This window comes from Nelusetta ayraudi, unplaced genomic scaffold (assembly GCF_046127955.1).
Source record: "Nelusetta ayraudi isolate G7.1 ecotype Tasmania unplaced genomic scaffold, CSIRO-AGI_Nayr_v1 ptg000042l, whole genome shotgun sequence".
NCBI lineage: Eukaryota > Metazoa > Chordata > Actinopteri > Tetraodontiformes > Monacanthidae > Nelusetta > Nelusetta ayraudi.
Window position 1 is genome coordinate 17,346,185 of NW_027466092.1, and position 23,816 is coordinate 17,370,000.

General features: G+C 42.4%; 2 protein-coding genes and 1 long non-coding RNA gene across 7 annotated transcripts; 2 read left to right on the forward strand and 1 right to left on the reverse strand.

Annotated features, from left to right (window-relative positions):
* Positions 1-22: 22 nt before the first annotated feature.
* On the forward strand, positions 23-11,810 carry st6galnac (ST6 (alpha-N-acetyl-neuraminyl-2,3-beta-galactosyl-1,3)-N-acetylgalactosaminide alpha-2,6-sialyltransferase). 4 transcript variants are annotated; one of them, XM_076035065.1, is made up of 12 exons: positions 82-178; positions 299-368; positions 2,108-2,151; positions 2,568-2,879; positions 4,624-4,810; positions 6,476-6,641; positions 7,791-7,959; positions 8,765-8,909; positions 8,982-9,085; positions 9,723-9,806; positions 9,977-10,076; positions 10,553-11,810. In XM_076035065.1, exons 4-12 carry the CDS (start codon positions 2,728-2,730, stop codon positions 10,730-10,732), a joined length of 1,287 nt encoding a protein of 428 aa, XP_075891180.1. In that variant the 5' UTR covers positions 82-178; positions 299-368; positions 2,108-2,151; positions 2,568-2,727; the 3' UTR covers positions 10,733-11,810. The 4 variants fall into 4 exon arrangements, with proteins under 4 accessions (XP_075891181.1, XP_075891180.1, XP_075891182.1 ...); XM_076035066.1 differs by lacking the exon at positions 2,568-2,879 and having other exon boundaries at positions 23-178; XM_076035067.1 differs by lacking the exons at positions 82-178; positions 299-368; positions 2,568-2,879 and adding an exon at positions 695-1,092.
* Positions 7,599-8,906, reverse strand: LOC142893995 (uncharacterized). Its single transcript, XR_012927761.1, has 3 exons — positions 8,765-8,906; positions 7,748-7,959; positions 7,599-7,712 (listed from the first exon to the last, which is right to left on the reverse strand). It is a non-coding gene; the product is annotated as an uncharacterized LOC142893995 (long non-coding RNA).
* Positions 11,811-12,789: 979 nt separating the features above from the next.
* On the forward strand, positions 12,790-19,586 carry LOC142893996 (uncharacterized). 2 transcript variants are annotated; one of them, XR_012927762.1, is made up of 4 exons: positions 12,790-13,070; positions 13,437-13,567; positions 13,784-15,375; positions 16,710-19,586. XR_012927762.1 is itself a non-coding variant. In XM_076035070.1 (3 exons), exons 1-3 carry the CDS (start codon positions 13,066-13,068, stop codon positions 15,301-15,303), a joined length of 1,656 nt encoding a protein of 551 aa, XP_075891185.1. In that variant the 5' UTR covers positions 12,794-13,065; the 3' UTR covers positions 15,304-16,521. The 2 variants fall into 2 exon arrangements, 1 of the variants encoding a protein (XP_075891185.1); XM_076035070.1 differs by lacking the exon at positions 16,710-19,586 and having other exon boundaries at positions 12,794-13,070; positions 13,784-16,521.
* The last annotated feature ends 4,230 nt before the right edge of the window (positions 19,587-23,816 follow it).

Genomic DNA, 23,816 nt, shown 5'->3' on the forward strand with positions numbered 1-23,816 from the left:
GTGGCGGGTTCTGACTTCGCTGGCGGAGACCTCGCCCCCCTCTTGACTCGCAGCTGTTCCTCGTTTGACCATGGCCCCGCCCCTCTGGTACCAAGGGGTGCGGGGCAGGAGCTCCAGAGTGGAGGAGCGCAGTGTCTTCACCATCATGGAGAAAGAGGACGCGCGACCTCCTCAGCCGGTGAGCAAACTGTCCCCCCCCCCCCCCCCCCCCCCCCCGAAGTCGACCAAAACTCACAATGGAGATTCTCTTTTGTAAAACTGCGCTGTTGTTTGTTTCGGGTTTTTTTTCCCCCAAAAGAGGAAGAGAGAAGGAAGTCACTGTGATGTCCGCGGTGGTAACAAGGACCCAAGTTTCTAACAAGCCAGAAGTGAGTTTTTTTTTCTTTCTTCAATTTCCCTTTTTTTAAAAAAAATTTGTTTATTTATTTTTTTGAGCGGGGTGGGGTGGGGATTGTGTGTGTTTGAGGAGGTCGAAAGATTTGTCAAATATGTCATAGCGTATCAAGTCGAAAGCGGACTGACACAAACCGTTAGAGCAGGGACGTGGTCTGTCACCACCACCAACCACCACCCACACAGTCACACCGGCGAACAGTCAGCGGCACGATGCTGGACCCCAAGTGTATGAGGGAGATAAGTCACACGTCCTTTCTTCCTTCCTTCCTTCCTTTAATAATAATAAATGTTTTTTTTTTTTTTTTTCTAAATATACTGTAACGTTCTTGAAATGTGTTCAGCATGTGTTACTGTTGTTGGGGTCTGTGCTGAGATCCCTTTAAGGAGGTGCAGGGGGGTTCCTGGGAAAAGGGGCGGGCACACGGGTCGGATGGAGTTCTAGAGGAAGTTGCGTGAGTGACATGTCTTGTCTCCGGTTCCGATTGTTGGGTTAACCAAGTGAAGTCCGCATTTCTAGGCTGTTCGGAGTTACAATAAAGCCAGCTGTCAAACCCGCAACAACGCCTGGTTCTTGACGAACACTACAACGTCACACAGAGGTGTCCACAAAATAATTTGTGGAAACAGCTGGACATGTGTGGAAAAACAAAGAAAAGAAGAACTGGGAAGTGAAGCATGCTGATGGTTTCCCAGGAGGTGATGTTTCTTTGTAAAGCTATCAGGCCTTTCACCAACTTGTTTTCCATGATTCCGTGCATCATGGAAAACAAGTTTTAATTAATTAATGACACATTTAAATAATTATTTAATGACGTACTTATTTATTTAATTTTGGCACTTCTGGTCCTCAATAGTGAGAGAGTGTTCTTTTTTGTTTGCAAACCAAACAGGAAAAGCAAGTGATTATGCATGATGTCAGGTCAGCCAGTCTGCAATGTTTCACCATCACAATAGCAAAAAATATAAATAAAATGTAAATAAAAGAATACATTGCAACAAAAGTAATTGTTGCCATTTCCGTGCGACTGTATTGAGCCCTGATTGTTGCTTTAGCTGACATACATCGACAAATTGAATTAACTAGGGACATAGCCAAAAAGGCAAGTAGAGCCAGAGCTGTATTTGTTCTGATCATTATTATGATTGTAAACAAACTGGCTCAATCTGAGCCAGTTTGCAACCAGGGTGAAGACTCTATTGCATTTGCTGTTTCATTGTTTTTCCAAATCTAAATTCAACAAGAAATCCCCAATTTATACTTCAATATGTGCAGTTTGCATTGCAAAATAAAAAATTTGAATGCTACTTTACATCTATTTTTTAAGCCTCAAATTTGAACGTTATGACGAATTGTATAACTAAACACAAGTTGTGTCAGGTGTTGGTGGACTCAAATGCACGACAACCACTGATGCAGTTCATTGAAGCGGGCAGGTCGGGCAGTCCTGGGTCGAGAACCAGTGCAAGCGGTGGGAGAGGCAGGCGGGATCAGTGGATTTCAATCTACTTGTTCAGTATCGAGTTGTTCTAGTTATTCAATTGTTCCATTTTTTCCCTCCTAAGGTTCACTCAGGTCCATAGACTGGTGCCTGAGAGAACCTAAAAACGGCCACACCATACTGTGGTTCTGGCTTCCTCCTGTCCTTCTCCTGTGTCCTGTGTCCTTCTCAGGGGACAATGACGATGATGCTCTTCTTTCTACCTCTTGTAGCAAAAGATCAAAGACCAGGGCAAACAAGAGCGTGATAGCCAGTGGTAAGTAAAAACTGCACAAATTCCCCCCATTTTCTGCAATTGCTCTTTGTAGGAGAGGAAGGAAACAAACAAAAGAGTATGTCAGGTTGTGAATAGATTTGCACTGCATAGGAATGTTAACAAAGGGCTAAGCAAAATTTTTGCAAAATGCTGTCTTTCCTTTATGACAGTTGCAATGACAGAATAGATGATTACTTGAAACATAATTTGTTTCCACATTATGTAGTTACCACCCATCCCCCACATCACTCTTTGTGAAAAGACAGAGAACTTCCATGCAGGATGTGAGCAGATAGAGGGATGTGTTCAGGGACCACAGCAAAGCTTTCATTAAATAGGGATTATTTTGAAACGCTTGTCTCTAAAACTCTCTCTCTCTCTGTCTCTCTCTCTCTTTCATCCCCTCCCCACTCCAGCTGTGCTATCTGAGCCCAGAACCTGTTTTGGGTTAATTAATTCCCCACATTTTCACCCCTGTCTCAGTTGTCCGACCTGCCATCAGTCCTCCAGTATCCTCCCCCTCCGAGCCTAGCGGGAGGAAGGCCTCGCTCAGCCAACCCAGTCTCATCCGTCCTGATGGCATCCTGGACCAAGCTGATCTTGGCCGTGTTTACCTTCGCTTTCCTGCTGGCCACCTATGTGTTTTATGTGAACCAGAGCGAGAGCCAGAAGACTCCTCCGTACCCGTTCCACTTAACCCTGAGAAACCCCACTCAGGTGACGAGGAGGTGAGCAGGGCAGCAGTACTGGGAACACAATGGTGAAGACAAAATGACAACAGTGAAGTACTTTGCATGCTCACGTTTTGGTGCTCAAAAGATTTTGAAGCCATCTTGACGCAGCTGGAATGCTGCAAAAGTTCCAGTCTGAATTGTTTTCAATCAGACAGATTGATATTCATTATTATTATTAACAACAGTGTGGATGGTGCAATGAAACTGGTTACCATTTTCTCATTCCAAGTAGAGCAAATAACAGCACTGGCCCTGCCTTTCTTTGACCAGAGATTAGTTCAAATCAGTAGAGAATCACAAATCACAACGTGCATCCCTCACACCAACCGGCTTCACACGTAGTGAAGAAATCTGATTGGCTCATTTTGAATGTGACAGACAGGGGATGGCCACCCAGTCATCGCCCATATAAGACATACTGTAAAGATGGGAAAGCTTTAATATAACGCTTAATATAAGGGTTAGCTCCAGTAGTTTGACATCCACTCTGCTTATGATTCAAGGAAACCAACAGAGTCTTTTTTCAGGAGCGTGAACAAAATGTTGCTGGTACATCAAAACTGCCCATTACACCTTTTTCTCTCTGACTGCATCAGCTTTGGATGGGACGGCAGTTGTGTTGTTTTGTCACTATGAGCTCCAGAGACAAAAGAAGTTATTTCATTTAGACACAGAACATTAATGACTCCTAGTCATGATGGGAATACAAACACCTTGTTGTTCCAATGCTTCATTGAACTGATGATGCAATTGGCCTCAGATCTGAGAAACCAAACCTATCTGCAGTTGGCAGCTCTATCTATTAAAACTGGCTACAGAAAGGTTTAAGACAGATACCTGTCAGTACCTGCCAGTGGCACCTGTCACTGACACACAAATCACTAAAGCCTCCAGGAGGTAGTATACTGTAGCTACAGGACTGAATGCAACTGCGTTTAAAGCCCTAGTTGGATATTTAAACGGTGGCACAAGTCAGCTTGATGGTAAAGATTAATCAGATTAATCAAGGAGAGATCTGTGGAAAAATTAATAATGACACCAAAGTTTACATCCAATGACCGGTGTTTGATCCTGTTAGGTCACCATCTCTGTATTTTTATTTCCCCCTCTGGTTGTGTGTCCATGAGGTTTGTTTTTCCACACACACACACACACACACACACACACACACACAGCACTCTGCTCTGCCCAGACCTGTTTCTTCCACGTGCCCTTGAACGGGTGCTCTGCTTGGCTGCTGTGGCTCCAGCAGGTCCAGATAAGATTTGTGATGTTTTGGTGAGGAGGACAAAAAACTGCAACAACAAAAAAACCACACTGGTTTTTCCTGCACAATGTGTTCAGACATTTTTGTACCAAAAATGTTTAACCCAGCTTGAAATGTGCATTTTTATATTGAATCGATTTTTATCGTAACTTTGTTTACATAGCAGCGTTGCCATATTGCTATATGACACTGTAGGATCCCTCACGTTTTTATTCAGATCTTCAGATGACTCGCTCACACATGTACATTTTTCTTATTCACAGCGTTCCATTAGTCCCAGGTAGCCCCTCTGAGCCAATCTAGGATTTATCACTACATTTAAAGGTGGAGTCTTGCACCCAAACTGTGTTGGCAGTTCACTCACAGAAAAGGGAGGCATAGAAAAAAACACAGTAAAGCCACATCCAGCAAGCGAGAACCTCAGTTCTTGCTCAAGATTCATTCAACCAGATTTCTTCTTCTTCTTTGTAGCATCTCACAAAGCATTGAGGAGCCTCAGAATGAGCTCAACGTCTACGACCGACCTGCTGTTGCTTTGGATGCAGCCGCGAGCCGCGCCCCCCTCACACCAACGCCCCAGCGGTACACACAGGTCGCCAGGCCCACAGAACCACCCTTCATCGGAGACTCGTACATGAGTGGAGAGACTGCAGCAACAGTAAGTCTGTCTGTCTGTCTATGCCGTAAAAAAATATTAATGGTACAGAAAAGGAGAAAAAAATAATGACTGCAGCAACGTTTGGGAGAAAGGTGTCCTCTCTGGCGGAAATGTACCATGTCTGAAGCAAGAGCAGTGTTTTGAGTTGTTTGTTAAGTCAATTGTCAACAGTGCAGTCGCGAGAACTTAATTCAGACTTATTTTCTTTAAAGGAGAGGGAATCATGCAGTTATAATCATAGAGCCTATTTACATGAATGTTTCTTGATCTGCTGTGTTGAGGATTTGCTGAAAAAAATGGAAGTGGAGGTGAATTAAATACAAAAAAACAATGGTTAAATAAATGAAGTGTAAGTGTGTTTACACATTGATGTTTTATATCACAACGTAAACACATCTGATTCATTCTGGAGTTCGGTAACAGCACCAGCGAATCGGATTTTTGAAAAATTAATTTCCTCCAAATGACAAACGTTTCCGCTGTTTCTGCACAACAAGCATCCACGCTGTGGTTTCAAACCATGTGACATGGCGTCCTTACAGGGAGGCTGTCACAACACTGCTATATTGGGAGTGTCTGTTCACAATGGAAACGATTTGAAGGAAACAAGTCATGTTTTCCGCAGCCTGTCGGTGTCTCCCCCTGCCCTGCTTCTCTAAATGTGTCAAGGACGTGTCACATGTCCATGCATGATGAGAAGCAGGCCAGTGAGTGGGTGACACCAGGCAATCCCTGTTGTGAGCTCAGCAACCTAGAATGTATGGAGGACAAATTGTATTGTAAGTCCACTGATGTCCACCTCCTGGGGTGCTCTCAGAAAGTCAGGTAGCCATTAATAATATGTATTTGTATACTTATTTATATATAAAAATATACTTATATATACCACCTTATATATTCTACTATCACAATTAAGGTTGTCTAGACTAAATGGTCATCAGCAAACCTAATGCAGAACTGTGCGGTTACTACAGATGATTGCACCTACCCACGATTTTCATTGACTGAACTTCAATCTGCATTTGTGGGCAGAGCATTTTGGCTGTCCTGCACCAGCCAGCTCCATTAATTTCTTTCTTTTTTTTTTTTTTTTAGTTCATATCCACTCTTTCTTTTTTCAATAAATGATGTTTTCCAATTTTATTTGAGTTACGTTACATGTGCATTATGCTAAAGTGCTAGCTCTGTAAACAACTGCTGATTATGCACATGACGGGGTCATTTTAATATCCTTTTGTTTAATTTATCCTAGCACTTGTATTTGGCCAGTCAATGGGTTAAATGTCCAGCCAAATAAGGGAATTCATTTAAGTGGTTAAACCAAGAGATTACCTAATATTAAAATTTCAAGGTAAGGGTGTGCTATCTTTGGGCTAGAAATTAGGTGTATTTTTTATTTTATTGGTGTGCCTGTAATTTTAACAGGTACAGCTGGCTTTTTTCTGTGCATGTTGAGTATGTTTGTAATTATCCTAGTAATGCTTAAACCTGGTCATATAGCGCAACACATTCAGGAAACACACACAGTGGGTTCAGATGTTCAAGAAGGCGTTTTTGTCTGAAGGCCCTCCTTGTCTGGTGTGTAACTGTGAGGGCAGAGAGTTTTGCTGTATTTCTATGATGTCTGACGGATGACTTTAAGCAATCGACTCCTATCTCCTGCAGACATGTGCCAACGGTATACGGAGTCGAGTCGACAAAACTGTATTTGGAGAGAGATATCTGAAAGACATCCCCGTCCTGCAGTGGGCTGACCATGCCACCAGGGAAAACTACCTGCGTCTGAGCCAGTACCATGGAACTCATGGCTGGGGGAGCATTGACTACAAGAGTAAGTCAATGTATTTCCCATATTTATCTTAATGTGTAGCTATTCGCAGGTCACCTGAATTTCCACGTACATAAAATAAAAAAAAAAAGATTCTTAGATACAGATTCTTAGAACAATGAAGAAAAAAGTAAGCAATGATTCTCTCCAAGACAAACATTGTCTTATGTGGGCCTCTTGCACCTAAAGTTTTCAGTTTTGCAACTTGTTGAATCTCCTGCACTGTCCTCGGCGGTGTACCTTCTCTACACATCAGCATGACTGCATTTATCCTTTTTAGCATCTCTGGTCCAACTTCGAATGAAGTAATCCAACCCTCAATCTAGGCCAGACTGAAACAAAGTGATTTAGTTTCCACCTTTAAAGTGGTTGTGAGGCCTGTGGCACAGGACCATGTCATTTAGTCTGCCTGGCCGGAACCCTGTCATGAAAACATGCCTTCCTACTTGGAACTGGCACTACTGTAAGAGCCGTATGTTGGGCAACCCAATGACGTTGTATCTGTTTCAAGTCAGTCAGTTTGCATGACAGTCTCGTTCAGTCAACAATTTATATAGTAATGTGTTTCCTCATTAGCATGATTGAGTGAGCAACCACCTGATTGCACTGCAGATCCTGGGGCCGTTTTCATGAAACTGTGTTCGGTCCCACCACAGCATTGCCAAGTCTGCTGCTGCTTTCAGAAATTCTCTTGCCACTTTTGATGTCGCTGAATAAACCCAATTCCTTTGGCAAGAGGACCCACTGCAAACAAAGAGACCTTTGTTCAACGCTAAATAAAATTACAGTCTCATCACAGTTGTGCAGATGGGAAGGGCTTCTGGAGGTCTCCTGGGAAAGTTATTGCTATTCTAAATACATACAGACAGCAGATTGGAGGCATTGTGGGTAATTTGATTTCTGACAAGGCCCTCATTACAGATAAATTGGTTAAGATTAGGAGATGATGCCATCGAACTTCCTGTCTCTGAGGCCACACACGTTACTGCAGGGTTCTTTTTTTTACTTGCATCACAATGAATCAGCGGGAAAATACGATTACAGTGAACACAAACGGCTGCTGACTGTCTGGGACTGTTAAGAATTTGTGCAAAAAACCCGAATAACACAAGCACAACTATGCTTCATTGGCTGCTCTGTGCGTGATTCTAGCCCTGTCCGAGGCTCTGTCCGCCCTCAACTCAACCGCCAGCCGCCAGATGCTGGACGACTGGCAAGAGCGACGCAACGGCTCGGAGTGCTCGCGCTGCGCGGTGGTCGGCAACGGCGGGATACTGAAGGGCTCCGGGAAAGGGAAGGAGATCGACGGCCACCATTATGTCTTCAGGTAGACTCTGAGAGGAATTTGTCTTCCCTTTTAGTTCTCTTACGTCCTTGTCCTGTGTTGTAACACCATTAGCTGAGCTGCAGTTGTGCGTACAAAGTATGACTAATGGAAACACGGATATTTAAAGAAGTGACTTTTTAATTCTACTGCTATGACAGTAATAGTAATAATGATAAAAGGCTGCACAAATGGCCATGTTTTATTTATTTGATGTGCTGATTTACTGGTTGTGATGTATGCAAAAAGTCACATGAAAGCAGAGAAAATGAGTAAGGAGTGGTAAAAAAAATCAAAAACATAAACCAAGCACACACATTGATTGATTGATGACCTTACAGCCAAGCCAGTGGAATTTTTTATCATCACAGCTGGTACAGGTTCCAACATTTAACATTGATATTCATCCAGACAAAACACATTCAGACAAACACAAAGGCCATGCTTAACCCTCCTTCAGAAAATTAGTTAGTTCAGAAACTTAATAGCAATTGGGATGAAACTGTATAAGAAACGGGTTACATGGCACGAGTATTTCGTTTTTACCCAGATCTCCATGCGTTTTGCAACCTGTGCATTTCAGTCCACGACAGCACCTCATTGAACGTGCATAAGAAAAATTACCACAATTCCAGAACTACTTCTGACAATTGAAAACTCCACTGAAATCATTGTTAACTGGAAACACAACAACAACAATGATTATAAAAAAATATCAGTGTAATGCCAGAATATCCATCACAAACTGCTGTTTAGGGGCTTGCTCAAGATTAAATCATCTCCACTTGTGGACACTTGTGACCTTCAGGACTAACGGCGCAGTCACTCAGGACTTTGAGCAGGACGTGGGCTCGCGGACCACCCACTACATCTTCTCCACCAACACGCTGATGAACTCCATGAGGAACTACGCTCATTCCGGCTTCAGGGGGCCGCCTGTTTCCAAGGTGAGGTCAGAACTCAGAGGCATGTCGCTCTGCTATTGAGCCAGCGAGTCACCTTTCACTGCTGTCCAACAGGAGACACGTTACGTTTTCCTGCCTGATCACAACCGCGATTATCTGCTAATGAAGGCAGCTGCGACGCACAGTCCAGTAGGCAGTGGGCCTGAGAAAGACAAAGAGTAAGCGACACTTCTGTCTATAAACAAGTGATGTTTTCTTCCAACCAGCCTGACTGGTTGATTCACCTCTTCACTTTCTCTCCATCCCTTTGGCTCTTTGGACACCTGTTTGGGTAGACAGCGCTGTGTGGGCTGGCTGTCGATGTTTCTACTTGTGTTTTGCATTGAGTCGAAATTTAGTCTTTGGATTTTGCACAGAAAATATTGGACAGGAAAATATTGGACAGATCTGTTTCTACACAGAGACAGTAATTCTAGTTTAATGTCATGACATTGCAAAATTTTTGCTTAGTTTTAACATGCACGAAACAATCGTTTTTGTTTATCATCTTTCAAAACGAGTTGAAAAAACGGGATCCAAAGCCTTGACAAATATTCACTTTTCTCCTGCTCAACTGGTCTTTCCTGAAGAGAACTGCAGTGCTGCCAACAAATTGGCTCGGAAAAGATTCAAACAAGCATATTTTTTTTAAAGATTTCTATTGCTCAACTGGTCTTTTCTGGAGAGAACTGCAGTGCTGCCAACAAACTGTCTTGGAAAAAAATTCAAGCGAGCATATCTTTAAAGTGACATGTGTGTGTGACGGACCCTTTGTTTGCTGTTTCATTAAATGGTATCTAACGTTATACCTCACAGTCCGTCCAGGTACTTCGGAGCGGATGTGTCGGCTGAGAAGCTGAAGATGTACCACCCTGATTTCGTCCGGTACCTGCGCAACAGGTGGGTGAGCTCTGGGAATGGGTGAGGTGGGTGAGGATGGCTCATGTTTCAAATAACCGGTGCAACTTTTGGAAGTTCCCACAGTCGGAACAGCAGCCCGTGTGTGAATCTCTCCTGTGATCCTCCATCAGCGTGCGTTTCATTCACGCCTTATCGCCTTTCTCTCTCAGGTTCCTCCAATCCAGCACTCTGCGAGGCAAATACAAAAACGTTTATCGCGTGTCCACTGGGGCGTCGATGCTGCTTGCCGCGCTGCACACCTGTGACGAGGTACATTTCATAACAACTTTGTGCTGAAATTAGACAAAATGAGGCTGCGGCTGCTGGGAGGGAGCTGGATCAAGCAGCTCTGTTCCTTTCCAACACACAGTAATGAGTCTCCACTCTTTTCTCCTTTATGTGAGCAGGACTTCCTGCTATGTGATAGACCTGATTTTGTAAATTTTAGAATTGTCAGGTTTTTTTTTTTTTGTTTTTTTTTACAGAGACTAAAGGTTGCATCACATCCATCTACTTTCCCAAAAAACGTACTCCATGACAAATAGTGTTGCCTCAAATGAATTCATGCAACACTTAATCTGATTTGGAAAAGTCAACTTCATTGTTTTCCGCTTCTCTCTGCTCAGTTTTTTTTGTTAGGTTTTCTTTGCCAGGATGGTAATTTGAGTTTTAGATAGTGACGGTTATTCTGAGGAGGCATCTTCTAACTGTAGTGTTTTGTTTTGTTCTCTGCTTTTGTGACGCAGGTGAGTGCCTATGGCTTCATGACCTCCGACTACAAGAACTACTCTGACCATTACTTTGACAGAAGCTTCCACCCTGTGGTCTTCTATGCCAACCACGACCTGCGCATGGAGATGAACCTGTGGCAGCAGCTGCACCGGTCGGACCTAATTCGACTGTACCAGCGGCAGGCAGAACAGTGACCGTGACACGTCGTCTGAATGTTGAACGGGAGACTCAACGGCGTGTGAACAACCAAAGTCAGAATGTCTGTTCACGACTTTGGACGCAGGCAAACCAAAGACAAGATCTCTTCTGTGATAAGGGAGTCAACATTTTTAACTGCTGTCATGAAGATTGCAATCAAGATTTACATTTTAATTTTGATAATATTCAAAGGTTTTATGCTCCAAAATGTTTAGTTTCTCTTTTTATTTCTGGGTTAATCAGGGGTTATGGAAATAGTTCAAGGGTTAATCATATGGCTTTGGCAAACTCTGTCTGCACCATCATAGATTATATCTGCGCCTCATTGTTGAAATGTAGGCTGCATTCTCCGTTCAGCTTCCTTATTGTTACTGATCCACAGCTCTTATACAAAACTTATACAACCTATACAAAAGACAAATGTCTCCCTCCACCTGCTTAAGCCTCGTTAACATGCGTTAACACCCAGTTCTGATTTTTCTGGGGCAACTTGAGCGATAATCAGTAAGTCGCTCAGTTCAAGTGAAGTTAAGACTCCAGTCAAGTTGGTCTCTAACTGAAAATATCATGTGCCTACACCCTAAATAGATGGGCAGAGCACTGCAGGCAGTGGCCGAGGTCTATTTTAGCATGTACTCAGACAGTACTCAGGCTTTGTGTCTGTCTGTGTTTGTCCAATGGAAAAAATGGCTCAGCAGAAGGAAGGGGGCTTTGGGACATGAGGGTTGTTTAACTTATTTTATCTTTATTCTTGATGTCACTTGATGTCACGTGTGCAATGTTGAATCCAGGGCTGCACTGTAAGAACACTGTGGTTTACTTGTGCCTTTAATGTGAATCAGTGGATTGTTTGAGGGGGACATTTCCCCCCATTGTTTCTGAAGAAGTCGCAGGCTCTGTCACTGCTTGGTTTTCAGGAAACAATAGCTGTACTTGATGACATTCGAGACAACACTATTGATGAAGGGACAGGATAAAAAACTAAACAAACTAAACTGAAAAAACAGTCAATTGTGCAAGTATGTTTTTCCAAAGATTTGTAAATGTATATAAAATATCTATTTTCTTTGTGCAGCCTACGTTGTATCATTTTACCGCACTGAAATCCATTTGAGGGGGAAAAAAAACTTGGAAAGATTTTCGTAATGAGGTACAAATTATAGGGGGGAAACAGTGTATTCAACATGGAGGCTTCCAGAGGTAAAAAAGAAAAAGAAAAAAAAGCTGTCTCTAGAGACTGTAATTTCTTCTCCACCCTGCTCATGTCTGAGGTCTGTGAGGCAGGGAGGGGGACCTATGGAACTGTCTTGGCAGGGTGGGAGTTGTAAAAACCATGAGTCAGGCTCTGCAGCCTCTCCAAAATATCCCAAGTGTTACAGCTCAGAACCACAGCTCAACAGCTCAGCACAGACAAGAGAGAGATGAGAGAGATAGAGATAGATATATGTGTATATGTATATGTATATGTGTGTATATATACGCATATATATATATATATTTTTTTTTTTAAATATATATGTGTATATATATATATGTATATATATGTATATATATATATATATATATATATATATATATATATATATATATATATATATATATATATATATATATATATATAGAGAGAGAGAGAGAGAGAGAGAGAGAGAGAGAGAGAGAGAGAAACTTTTAGTTCTCTTGTACTAGTTAAGAGCTGCTGGCCTCAACCATTATTGAGAAATGCTGCCCCCGAGTGGTGACAAGGGGTCATTAAAAGTTCCACTTTCTTCTTAATGTTCAACGCGGGTTATAACTGAAGAGTTTAAGAAATAATAATAATAACAATAATAATAATAATAATAATAATAATAATAATAATAATAATAATAATAATAATAAATGCAAGGCGTAGATGGTCAACTCAATCCACGCTCTGAAACAACAAATAGTGCTGAAGCAAACTGGCTAAATTCAGCAAACCGGAGACACATGTAATTGTATCTATCTAAAGCTGAAAAAAAAAAATCCTTCCAGAGTAAAACGCGTATGCACAGAAGAAGCGAAGCGATGGGGCTGCCACATTTGCAGTTGCGGAAATATCGCGAGAAGTGGAAACTAATAAACATGGCGGCGCCCCTTCGACTGCTGGAAGCTGTGTTCAGAGAGTAAACACAACAGAATTGGCCTTTCTCCCGCTTTTTGTTTTTCCTCGGCTAAATCATAACGCTGGTCGTGACATTTGAGGATCAATCGGGAGACCAAACGTCGATCAATCGGCTCTGAACTCCGTTCCGCGAAACATGTTATTTTAATTCAAAAGAAGGACCGGAGATTCAACACCTGACAGATAATGAGGTTAGTGTTCACGCCAGTTGTATTTACTATCTAAAACTGCATCCAGGCACTGCAGTCATAGTTTGGAAAGACTCGGCAGTGATATGGCATTTGAAATTATACAGCACCGTTGAGTAAGTCGTTCTGACGTCACAGTTTCTTCCAGTTTTATTTTGACTATCGAAAAGAACAACTACATTTGAATGCAACTTGTTATTGAACAAGTCAACTCTGTTTGCAAGTTATCGGTCGTCACGCAGCATCTCCAGGTTACCTGCTTCACGGGCTATAAGTGGAGAAAAACTATTCGAAGTGCTTTCATTATCGAGTTGCTAGGTTTTTTTTTTCCTTCTCCTCACACATGATCTCCTCCTGACGTGCCCTCAGAGAGACTGGCCAACCACAGATCCCCTCAGCCTTCCCTATGACCAGCACAACTTCAGGCCTGGAAGTCTCTCCGCCGGCTGGTGGCTCCCACGTCGTCAGACATTTTGGACCCTGTTCAAACTTGCATCCAGGTCGAGTCTAGCAGTTGCATTTTCCCCGTTGTTGTGAATCATTTTGTTATTATTGCATTATCTCGCTGTGCACACGCAGTCTTTGCACAAAGTGACATCACGGACCCACAAATAAATATGCATGCACAAACTGTGATTGTTACACCTCTTTAATTTACCTGTTTTTTTTTCCATTATATCAACCATTGCTTAACTGTTGTTCTCTGTTCCCTTCAGATATTGAGAAAGTGGTCGTGATTAAAGAGGAGATTCCTGTCGATCAGATCCACCCGGACTCAATACACATCAAAGAGGAACATGAAGAACTCGGGATCAGTCCCGAAGAACCCATTCCTGTGGACGGCGAGGTGGACAAGGCCATGTGTCCGTTCACCGTTGTCACTGTGAAAATAGAAGATGAAGCTCAAGAATCCCCTCTCATTGAAAGGCTGACGAACGAGGACCAGCGAGAAGATGATCCTTCAGCCAGCAGCGGGACAACACGGAAAAAAGTAGAGACTGACGGTGAGGACTTTGAAGGGGACCAAGAATCAGATTGTCCATCGCAACTAAACACTGACACTCAGAGTTCAGACTCGTTTGAGATAGACGTCAGCAGTGAAGAAGACAGCAATGACAGTTTCAGTCTGGAAGATGGCAGTGTGTCTGGGTCAGATCCGAGCGCTCCGAAGTACCGGGAAGTCAATTTACACAGTGATGACGCGGGAAAACAATCTCTCCTCAAAGTGAAAGAAAAAGTCACTTTAAATACAACGGGAGATAAACCGTTTGTTTGCAACATTTGTGGCAAAAGATTTTGTCAGATGCCAAGCCTCAGTCGGCACAAAAAAATTCATAGCGGAGAAAAAAAGTTTAGTTGTGACATTTGTGGCAAAAGATTCAATATCAAGTCAAAGCTCAAAGAACACGTGATCGTCCACTCGGGTGAGAAACCGTTCAGCTGCGACCTCTGCGGGAAGACCTTCAACAACAAGCCGTACCTGAAGAGGCACATGATTGTCCACACGGGAGATAAACCGTACAGCTGCGAGGTCTGTGGGAAGAGGTTCAACCATAAGCCAAACATAAAGTTACACATGAGAGTCCACACTGGAGAGAAACCGTTTGAGTGCGATTTTTGCGGGAAAAGTTTTAGCCACATGCGAAGTCTCAGTCAACACATGACGATCCACACGGGGGAAAAGCCGTTCAGTTGCGACGTCTGCGGAAAAAGCTTCCACCAGATGGCAAGTCTTAGTCGACACCGGCGCATCCACACGGGGGAAAAACTGTTTCCCTGTGACATTTGCGGCAAAAGGTTCAACCTCCAGTCGAAGCTCGACGCCCACGTTCGTGTCCACACCGGCGAAAAACCCTTCAGCTGCGAGGTCTGCGGCAAGTGTTTTGTGGATAAGTCGTACCTGAAGAAGCACATGATAGTCCACGTGGGGGACAAACCTTTCAGCTGCGACATCTGCGGGAAGAGGTTCAACCAGAAAACGCCCCTGAAGACGCACCAGAGAGTCCACACGCAAGAAAAGCCGTTTGCATGTGACGTTTGCGGCAAGAGGTATAAGATTAGCGAAAGTCTAAAGAAACACGTGCAGATCCACCTGGGGGAGAGGCCGCTGGACTCTGCGGATTCCGTGGGTAAGGATTCGAAGGTGGGGGAGAGCTCAACATCCACGTCGGAGTGCACGGAGGTGAAAGAGCACTTGGATGTGGTGGCGGCGGAAGGAGATCCTGCAACCAGCTAAACCCGAAGTTAACGTCCAAGAAGCCCAGGGATCAAAGTCAATCACTTGGGCCGCAGTTTTCGTGGAAATAAGGTATTACAACAAGCACTGACTTGGGACATACACAAAGGGCCACAAGGAAAACAAAAAAACAACAATTTATCTTGATGTAAAAAAAATTACAATAGACACCTGAGACACACGAGGTTCCAAAAAAATCATGTGCTAAACTTCATGTTGAAGCAGTACCCAGTTAGCCTAGACATGCCCGCTGTAAAGTTTTCCCTATGTACTGTAAGCTACATACATTTCATGTCAGTGTGGGAAAAATCTCATCAATGGTGTTTGGAAGGGCAGACTCCTTTGGGGAAAAAACACAGAATGTGCCTTTGTAATCCTGTCTGTCACATTCTAAGCAAACCAATCAGTCGTTGAGCTAGTCGGAACCGGCGTGTGGGTTTTCACTGATCTAAAGGACAAAGAAGAGGGAGCTTCCACAAGTTTAAGGAGTTAGTCTGGAAGCTGCAGTAAACATGGCATTGGAGACCTTTCTGTGTGGACATGGTTCCTTTCACTCCTGACTTAAAACATCTGACTGATCTTCTGGAATATAATGGGAAATTTTCCCAGTCACCAAGACACTTTCTATGGGCTTTTTACCATATGGACATGTTGGAAAAATCTAGAGGATTTGGGGAACATTCCACCTGATGCACCGGGTCAGGGTCCAGCCCAAGACCAGGGCATTTAGAGCAACTCGCTAAAGTCCAGTTTTACATTGTTAGCACTAAAATCTTAAGGGGATGTTAGACGTTCAGGTTTCACTTACTGCATAGTGAGGAGGCATTAGCGTGTGAGGCTGCTAGATAAGATAAGAGTATATCATTCGCAGGTCATTCTTGTGTAATTCATATCCTGAATGATAACCTCAGCAGCTTCAAGATGAACATAAACAGCCAAAGCAGAAAAGGAAGCCAGGGCATGCCAGTCTGGTTCTTTTTTTGCCCAGTTCATTCTTTCATCTGTTAAATGGAGGCCTATGTTTGATGTTCTCATCATTTACTTTATGAAGTATTAAAACAATTTGGAATAGTGTTTCACTAGCTAACCTCTGACCTAACCCTCTCACCCTACCAGTGAATCAAAAGAAAACGGCTATCTAGGTTATGTCTATATTATACATTTTTTTGTTTTTTCTAATATAAATATTTATCCTTCTGAATAAAAGGCCAGTATTTATGATTTTTTTGTGATCTTATTTAATGTTTTTTTTTTACCGGTTACTCTCTCCTGTTGAACGGCCTGGACATGGTCTTGAACACAGTCCTGAACGAACTTATGACGCCAGACTTGTTTTCTGTTGCCGTCAGATTTTTTGTCAGAGCCCTGATTATATCCTTGTAAATTTGTTCTTCTTGCAACATCAGATTGATTCGGATGACATTGATGGAGCCCATATCCGCAGACAAGTCCTTTATCACCGCCTTGTTGATCCTGTTGATGATGAGACCATTTGCCCTGAAAGAAATGTCTCGTCCGGACATCTCTGGCATCAGCATCTCCTTCAGCTTGGAGATGATGGCTTTGATGACGTCTAGAGGGATGTAAACACACAGTCCGTCCAGAATTTGACTGACCAGCCCCGATACCAACAGGTGGCACAGTTTCTCCTTCTTGTTGTTCACCTGAGGCGGTATCTCCACCGGAGCCACCACGACTTCTTCGATGACGGGAGACTTGACAAGGATGGAGACGGGTTCTTCATCAAACACTGGTATGTAAGTGATGCTCTCCACCAGTGAGAAGTCCTCTGTGAACTCTGGTATGGCTACCGCTGCTGCGGTATCGATCTCCTTCAGGGCCAGACTGGCAGAGTCCATCCTGGTCTTGTGCTGCTGGGCTTGCTGGTTGAGCCAGTTCCATGTTAGCTTCATGAAAAAATCCAGCTCGCTCCAGATCTCGTCCCTGTCTTGCGCCGCCTGCCCTTGCAGCCGGAGGTGTCGGAGAACGATGTCGCACAGTTGTCCACGGATGATTTCTTGCTCGTCGTTCTGAATGTCATTGGCAATTTTTTCATAGAGTGACCGCTTTGCTGTATCTCCAAGGATTTCTTCCTGTGGGATCATGGAGTTGACCAGTTGTTCTCCAGCCTGGAAAAGCTGTTTCAGTGAGGCGTCTTGTTTGGGCTCCGTTGAACTCTTGCTCTTCAGTCTTGACACGAACCGAAGGATGGACTCCCTGAACAACCGGTGAATAAACAGCGCCTGAATCCACCAGTTTGCCCTTCTACGAGTTGTGAGCTTCACCTCGGTCGCCATCTCAGCGCTGTCAGTTTTGAACAGAGATGATCCCATGATCTCTGCACTGGTTCGATTGGCCACCCTCTCTATATCCAGCGAGATGCTGGCCATTAACTGATCATATTCGTCTTCAGTAAAGTTGTTTTGACCAAAGACATTTAAAGTGTTCATTTGTTCATTTAAGATATCCTTGATTGATTCAGCCAGCATGTTCTCTGTGATATCTTTGGCTGACGCAGAAAAATCTTCATCATAAACAACCTTGGTCAGTTCCTCCTCCTCTTCTTCTTCTTCTTCTTGGATAAAAGACTTTATGTTTATGACGTCCTCCACCACCTCAAAGTCTTCCTGTTTTTCACTTATTCTTTCCTGTTTAATCACCACAATTTGACTTTGCTCGTCTTTTTTTCTCCTGCAGCAGATTGAGCGGATTATCTCCAGTGTTTTTGCCACTATTTGCTTCAGCCTGCTGGGTTGAGGACTGGTGAACACCGGGTCTTTTTCTTTGTCCGCTTGCACTGTGTAGAGGTTTGAGTTGATCTGTTCCGTGATCTCTTCCGCCATAAGCCAGTTCATTTCCACTGAGCTCCGGGTGGTGATGTACCCAGTGTCGCCTATAGCCTCACTCAAAGTGTTGGGAATAACATCTCCCAGGGATTCCAGAACTTGCTCCTCTGACACAGCAAGTTCGGGTACTTCAGCAGTACCTTCAAGTAAATGACGAAGATTATCTGCGTTTCCCTGTCTTTTTTGGATTGCGTCGAAAATGGTTTTTGCTATGATGTTGATTATCTCCACACACAGATCTGAGACTATTTTCTTCACTGTGTCATCGACTTTGTCAGGATCAAGTTCCAACCACCGCAGCTCGGTTAACTCATTTACATACGGTTGAAAGACAGGAAGTAGGATCTCACTTCTGGTCAGCTCAAGGTTCCAGTTCGTCTTGTCGTCTCTGTTTGCCGATGTCATGGTGTCTGTGTTACTGTATGCAGCTGCTGGATTTGCTGCTTCTTGAAATCAACTGTTCTGTTCCTCCACGGAACTCCAATTTCTCTGAAAAGTTGTTCACAGAGAAATTCATTAATTTTTTTTAGTACTCAATATTTATAGAATATCAAAAATGACTTTGATTCTTTGAAGTATTCTTGGAAGAGTGTCAAGGTGTTTGATTTCATCAATCCTTTGATGTATTAGACACTTTGATGTCTTCTGCCTTCCCAATGCAACAAGTACGCTGGTAGCGATATTTCCTGCTTTTTTTTCCTCTTTGATAAGATGGATTATAGATGATGTTCTAGAATGTGACACGACGATCACTAAGTTTTATGCCCCTCAACTCTCCATTCTCATCCTGGTAACCTGGTATTGAAAGTGTCTGGAAACAGATGTATATGAAGGTGCTAATGAGACGATGCTTTGGATGTCTGCTGCCATAAAATCTCACACAAGACAAATGGCAAGACCATAGCAACTCGAACTCTGCCAATGAATGAACGGTCAGTTATCCTGCACCGTGGCCTTAAGGATTGTGCCTTCAAAGAGGTGGTTTTACCCCTACAGGAAATGATGTGCATCCTGGGGAAACTTCCTTATTTATTTATAAGCTGATAATAAACGTAAAAAGTCCAAGGTGAAGGCGATTGAGTAGGACACAAAAAAGGAGCGCTTTTAGAACTGCATTAACTATGACCCTATTACTTTTGCTCCAATCAAATGGTGGAGCAAAACAAATTTCTAAATCACAATTGAACCATTTTGAGAAAGTTAACATACCCTCATTTACCATATGTTGTGGTGGTGACGACTGCTTGTTACATTCACTATATTTTCATTTTATTCAACCTTTGCAGCAAACACACAGACTTGTTAATATTCGCTGGCACCAGATATTGAACACCCCTGTTCAATAAAACTCAAGTTAGATTTCTCCATTTACAGATTAGTCATTGTCAAGGACAAAGTCCTGGATATTTTTTTTTGTCTCCTTAATCTCGGTCAGGCATCATATCATTGTATAACTATCTCTTTTTTTTTCTTTTTTCTTTTTTTTCTTCAACACCGATTGCAATTTTGCGTTACCAGCACACAGACATGGTTGAACTGTAAAGGCTCCACAGGGAAGAGTATTGCTTCATTTCTGCTGGCTATTTCGTCATACCTCCTCTCAGAAATATCACCCCTTTCTCCCCAAACATTTGCACTTCAAGAACTCCCACTTCCAGAAGAATATGTGCTCTCAAATACAAAAGAAACCAGCTGTCACAGCTTGTGCTTGCAACAAAGTAGTGACCTGAATTCCAAGAGAGAAGCAAAGCAAAGACCGTACATTGGTGTATCGAATCTTGTGACTATGCATTGGTAGAAAAAAGTTTTCGGACACTCTTTAAAATCTTATCAATTACTGTAATGGTGTGTGTGTGTGTGTGTGTGTGTGTGTGTGTGTGTGTGTGTGTGTGTGTGTGTGTGTGTGTGTGTGTGTGTGTGTGTGTGTGTGTGTGTGTGTGTGTCAGAAGGTTTGGCTGCATCAGAGGCACACAAACAAATTGAAATTGTTTCTGTTTATTTGTAATGAGACAAAATAAGAAAACTAAATTGTTGTAGTTCTTGTACTCTGGATGTGTTGCAAGGGACATTCTCTTGCTGAGTCATCCAGTTCTCAACTGGACAGAACAGTGCACGTGCAGCATGTGCACAAATGTTGGTGATTGCACTGAAACAAACTGCACTTGGAGACTTAAGACTGATTCTTAGCGCAATACTGTACATTACAAATTCATGAGGTGTCCAAAGACTTTTTTCCACTACCGTATGATTCACTGGTACTTGTACCAGTTGAACCGGTAAGACTGTCAGCGCTTTATTCTTTTCACTGAACTCTCAATTTCTGTGTCCATTTGCACGTCTTCAGTCATTATACAATCCTGTTGCTCCTCACTTTACAAAAACACCAGAGCTAGTTTGGGTTCAGGACTCATGATTGCTTTTGCTACCAATGAGGGTAGAAAGTGTTGGTCAGCTACCAGATTATACACAGATAGTAATTCCTCACAGCAATCTGACAAATAATGTCACATGAATGTTACTCTCTGATGTGAGAAATGAACTTGCATGTAGTGTCATAGTAACCAAATGCATGGCAGCTATTTAGTTATGTTTCTAACAGCCACTGTTACGTTCACATTATTCATACCAGCAGTTTGAAATATATTTACCTCAAATTCTTCTTAAAACATAAATAGATGACTTTGGCATCTATTACATACCTATGATTTCTTATTAGTCTTACTGTTCAATTGTTTGGTGATTGCACAAAAGTTTCACTTGGTTGTCTTGGTTACAACCAGCTCCCACCCACAGGCATTGACAGAGCTGTTTCGTTTGCCTAGACTACATAATTGTTACTTTACATCCAGTTTTCTCGTTCAACAACCAGTTCTTCCGTGGTCCAAATACAAAGAAGGTATTTGGGTTTCGACACTAGCTCCAGTTTAATGGAAAAGTGGGTTCCGCAAAACAAACAGAAACAGAAAAAGCAAAACGATGCCTGACACAGTTACACTATACTCTGTATATTGATATTTGCCTCTTTGTAAACCGCATGAACTCAATAAATTTGCTCATCAACATGCATTCAAACATGTCTGTCTCTTTTGGTGCTCATTTTTTCTTGAACTCTGGTCCTGATTGTGTAATCTCAATGTTGTCAGGCTGCTCCATGAGATTTGATATATCTAAAATGCACTGACTTGCTGTGTTTCTGAAAGTGTGTAACATCGGCCAAATTAGGGTGGCCTCACATCCTCTTCTCTCCAGATGCATCTTATTTGAATGCCTTGCTGAGGGCTGTTTGGGGCTAGAGTAAATTCTCGATAGTGTCCACTTCTCTTTGTTTTTCAAGGGCTCATTAAACTGGATTGACGGCCAAGTATTAAGTGGAGCATTAACAGGATTAACAACTCACATGATTTCATTGACTCATGCATCAATCGTTGCCAGCTTGAAGAGGAGGAAATCTGCAATTAATGTTTACGTAAATCCCGATTAACAGAAATGCTTTTCTAAAGGGTGAAATGCTCCCTTTATATGTAATGAACACATTCATGTGACTGACATGCAGCGTGGGTTCAGTTTTTCTAGCTAACACACACACACACTATATTATTTTTTTGGTATAAATGAATGTGGCATTTTTGAGTAAACAGTATCATATAAAGTATCTTATGGTCTGGCCAAGCTTCCTCTTTTTCAAAGACTCCTACACTCCAACATCAGCAGAAAACCTTGTGAAGTGAAGATGAGTCTGACGTTGTTTATTCTGGATGCAGCATAATGCACTAAAAGACCGCTGCGCCCCTTGTTGGCTGATAAGAGCTAATCACTTTTGTTCCTTGTTCGCCACAGTTGTTGGTGTCAGAAGTCTCCGCCCACAAAGTCACGTAACCAGCACGACTGTGTTTCAATAAATATTAACAAAATACTTTTTGGCTTGCTGTGTGTGGATCAGAGACGTGTGAGGGTTCGGGTGTGTTCCTGGAGGATATTATTGATTGGGCAACATGGTTGTCAGAACCTCTGATGCTGATGATTTGATTCCTGCTGTTTATTGATCCAGAGTGTCTGGAGTCAGAATTCCTACCCACTGAGCAGTGCCTTCACAGCTTTTGACAGAGCGTGTTGCACGCAGTGAAGGGAGGGCATGGTCGGTCAAGGTCCAGAAGAAATGGTTGGGTTTTGAGTATGAATATGTCTTGACTTTGGAAAGACTTGGTTGGTTGGTCTGATTTTTTTTGCCAGGAGTGACTGATGAAACATTTTGTATCACTTTTGTCCACTTAAGATAAGTCACGAACAGCGTTGTTGGGATTATTCCATAAAAGTAATCCAACTGCTGATTACTGATTACTCCGTTAAAAAGTAATCTAATTACTTCTTTAACTACTTTGTTTGATAAGTAATATATTACTAATTACTTTAGTTAAAAGAAAGATACAGTAACAGCTGGTCAGTGGAATGAACTTTATTAAAGTGCAAATTTTGCAATTTCAAATATTGTTGTCTTGTTTCCTGCACATAACCTACAACGAAACACAATATTTTTTTCATTGAGACGAGATGAACTCAAAATAATGTTCGTATTTCCAGCTATCAAACGCAATTGCTGTTTTTTCTTTTGCCGCCACCATGCTTGTTTTGGTGCATCATCAATCTGCGACATTATTGTTTTTCTACATTTCAGACATTTCCTGGATAATAAGACATCTTTAGCTCGCAACTGATTTTGGAAAAGTAATGCAATCGTTACTTGATAAAGTAATTATGATATAATTACCAGTTTTGCCACAGTAATCCCGTTAGATTACTCCATTACCCAAAAAGTAGTTTAACACAGCAGTGGGTTACTTAGTAATAAATGACTTGCCAACACTGGTCATAACTAACACTTGTGTTGTTTTGCTGAAAGTGGATCTCCTATTTCCATCTATCCATAGCCATTGAGTCACTCATCCATTGCTTTCAGGAGAATGTCATTAATCCTCTCAATTCTTTCTAAAGATGAAGGACTAATAGAAACTGACTCCGTATCAATCCTTCAGCTGTGATGCTGCATTACAAAATTTCCCTCTTGTGCTTCTCACCATCTTCACGGCGAAGATGTTAACAATGTGGTCGTCGTGTCTCCTGAAGCATCAGTGAATTTTCCCCTCCTACACTAACAAACATGAGTTGCCTTGAGCAAAGTTACACACACACACTGCTCTGTCAGCACAAGAAGAACAGCTCAAATGAATATGTGTGTGTGTGTGTGTGTGTGTGTGTGTGTGTGTGTGTGTGTGTGTGTGTGTGTGTGCGCGTGTGCACTCGTATATGTGTTCAACCTTTCTTGGCCCTCCCACTGTGCTGGCATTAAAAAGTCAGGAACATGGTCAGCATCCAGTTGCAGTGGGCTTCAAACAGGCCAATGATGGTTTATTAACTTGATCAATGGAATAATGAGGCTTCTTGGACTCCTACTGACTCTTTAAACTCCTGTGTTTATTTTTTTGTGGCTAACAGAAGCAGTGATGCAAGGCGAGCTCACGACGACATGGATAGGATAAGACTTTACAAGTTTGGTATTGAGTCAACAGAGTATTCACTCACACCTTGCTGATCTTCAGGGAAAATTAAATGCATTTGGGTTGATTTTGTTGTTGCAGAGCTGTCTGCAACGCACTGAGTAAACACAAAAAA